Here is a 2,672-nt window from a genome sequence, read left to right as displayed (position 1 = left end):
ATAGGTCCCATAAGATCACCCATCACCTCTATATCAAGTCATCCACACACACACACACACAAAGATTGCAATAATGGCTACATGGATAGGCCTTAAACTTTTTTAGCTGGATCCTAGGTGGTGGAAAAAAATGTTTTACTAAGATGAGAGGTGATTAAAGATTGCAGACAGGTGAAGGAGATTTTCCCCTTCATCAGAATTTCCCCTTGGTATCAGTGAAAGTGACATGTTCATGACTACATAGAAGGGAGATACACACAGAGAAATAAAAAAAGGACAAAACACATTTCACATCCTGAAGAGTGGGAACTCAATTAGCATAAAACAGTGGGACTACAGGTTCTAGGGAACTGAGATTCAACCCCACCTGCGCTTATTCAGTGCTGCAGCTGTCCCTATTGGTCAGGCAGTGACTTACTTCATTTTAATTCTTTGCAGGTCAAGATTTTGATTGTTTCCCAGAGATTAGAGTGGCACGGTACACAGTATGGAGGGCTTCACCTGGGGAACAACTGAAGATTAACTGTTCTGTTGATTTATGTTCCAACTCACCACCACCATCATGGTGTAAGGTTGATGAATCAAGCAACTGCAATACTGTCAACACAACAGCTCTCATTCAAACACAGTGGATCAATTTGACAAACACTACAGGGATCTCATTTCTGGTCTTCACCAGCATTTCCATAGACGATGTAGGTCTGTACAGGTGTGCATTCAAAGATGCCTCTGTGAGTCATTCTATCAATGTTACTGTCTCAGGTAAGCAATTTCTTTAGTTTGAAATACATGTCAAACAATAACAATATTACATTAACAATAGCCTCCCTGACCGGGTTCCAATTTGTATACATTTCAGAGAGTGTTGAGGAAACCACAGATGTGTATCAGAAGAATGAAACAACCAGTAAGAGGAGATTTTGACTCTTCATAGCTCAGCATGCATTGCACACAGGACATAAAGGTGCTGCAGTATGAATGTACATCAAGGCACACCACAATGCTATGTCACACCTAGCTCTGAAACCCTGTGGTAACCAGTAACACCCTAACAGCCAGTTAAAACTAGCAACCTAGTATCCATGTTGAGTCAAACCTCCTCTTCAGGGGTGTAATTTTGATTTGAAATATGTGTGTGTGTGTGTGTGTGTCTATTATATTTTTGGGACTATAGCTTTTATAATTTCAAATGTGTGGTGGGGGGGACATTTCCTATCTGTTAATAGTGGAAATTAGGCCTCTTTCTCTTATAGACAGTACATTGAGTCAGAGTGACAGTTTCCTGGAGTGGGTGTGGCCTTATGTTTACTCCTCGGCTGGGATTGTGGTGTTTGTCATCGTGGTGATAACCATATCCATGCTCTCATTGCGTGGCTGTAAAGGTAAGATGCTCACGATTACCTTAGCATATTAATACAGACTGATGATGACCATAGCACATTAATACAGACTAATGATGACCATAGTATATTAATACAGACTAATGATGACCATAGCATATTAATACAGACTGATGATGACCATAGCACATTAATACAGACTAATGATGACCATAGCACATTAATACAGACMAATGATGACCATAGTATATTAATACAGACTAATGATGACCATAGCATATTAATACAATCTAATGATGACCATAGGCCTATGCACATTAATACAGACTAATGATGACCATAGCACATTAATACAGAACTTAATTGATGACCATAGTATATTAATACAGACGTAATGATGACCATAGTATATTAATACAGACTAATGATGACCATAGCACATTAATACAACTAATATGACCATAGTACATTATACAGACTGAATGATGACCATTAGTACATTTTATCAGGACTAACGATGACCATATAACATTAATACAGACTAAGATGATCATAGTACATTGATACAGACTAATGATGACCATAACATTAATACAGACTAATGATGCTCATAGTACATTGATACAGACTAATGATGACCATAGTACATTAATACAGACTAATGATGACCATAGCACATTAATACAGACTAATGATGACCATAGTACATTAATACAGACTAATGATGATCATAGTACATTGATACAGACTAATGATGACCATAGTACATTAATACAGACTAATGATGACCATAGCACATTAATACAGACTGATGATGACCATAGTACATTAATACAGACTAATGATGACCGTAGTCATTAATACAGACTAATGATGCCATAGTACATTATACAGACTAATGATGACCATAGTACATTATACAGACTATGATGACCATAGTACATTATACAGACTAACTGACCATATAACATATAAGCTGATGATGACCATAGCACATTAATACAGACTAATGATGACCATAGTATATAATACAGACTAATGATGACCATAGTATATTAATACAGACTATGATGACCATAGTACATTTATACAGACTAATGATGACCATAGCACATTAATACAGACTAACGATGACCATAGTACATTAATACAGACTAATGATGACCATAGTATATTAATACAGACTAATGATGACCATAGCATATTAATACAGACTGATGATGATCATAGCACATTAATACAGACTAATGATGACCATAGTACTTAATACAGACTAATGATGACCATAGTCATATAATACAGACTAATGATGACCTAGTACATTTATACAGA

General features: G+C 36.4%; 1 protein-coding gene across 1 annotated transcript in view; it reads left to right on the top strand.

The window, feature by feature from the left end:
* The window catches only part of LOC139027198 (uncharacterized), a 13,949-nt gene that overhangs the window by 8,728 nt on the left and 2,549 nt on the right, over positions 1 to 2,672 (top strand). Inside the window, exons 2-4 of the mRNA XM_070442345.1 lie at positions 439 to 762; positions 860 to 907; positions 1,254 to 1,382. Of these exons, the coding sequence (XP_070298446.1) occupies positions 439 to 762; positions 860 to 907; positions 1,254 to 1,382 (501 nt within the window). The remainder of the gene's footprint in view (positions 1 to 438; positions 763 to 859; positions 908 to 1,253; positions 1,383 to 2,672) is intronic.

The sequence above is a fragment of the Salvelinus sp. IW2-2015 genome, unplaced genomic scaffold (genome assembly GCF_002910315.2).
Source record: "Salvelinus sp. IW2-2015 unplaced genomic scaffold, ASM291031v2 Un_scaffold8110, whole genome shotgun sequence".
In the NCBI taxonomy this organism is placed as follows: Eukaryota; Metazoa; Chordata; class Actinopteri; order Salmoniformes; family Salmonidae; genus Salvelinus; species Salvelinus sp. IW2-2015.
This window is presented reverse-complemented; position numbering and strand designations above follow the sequence as displayed.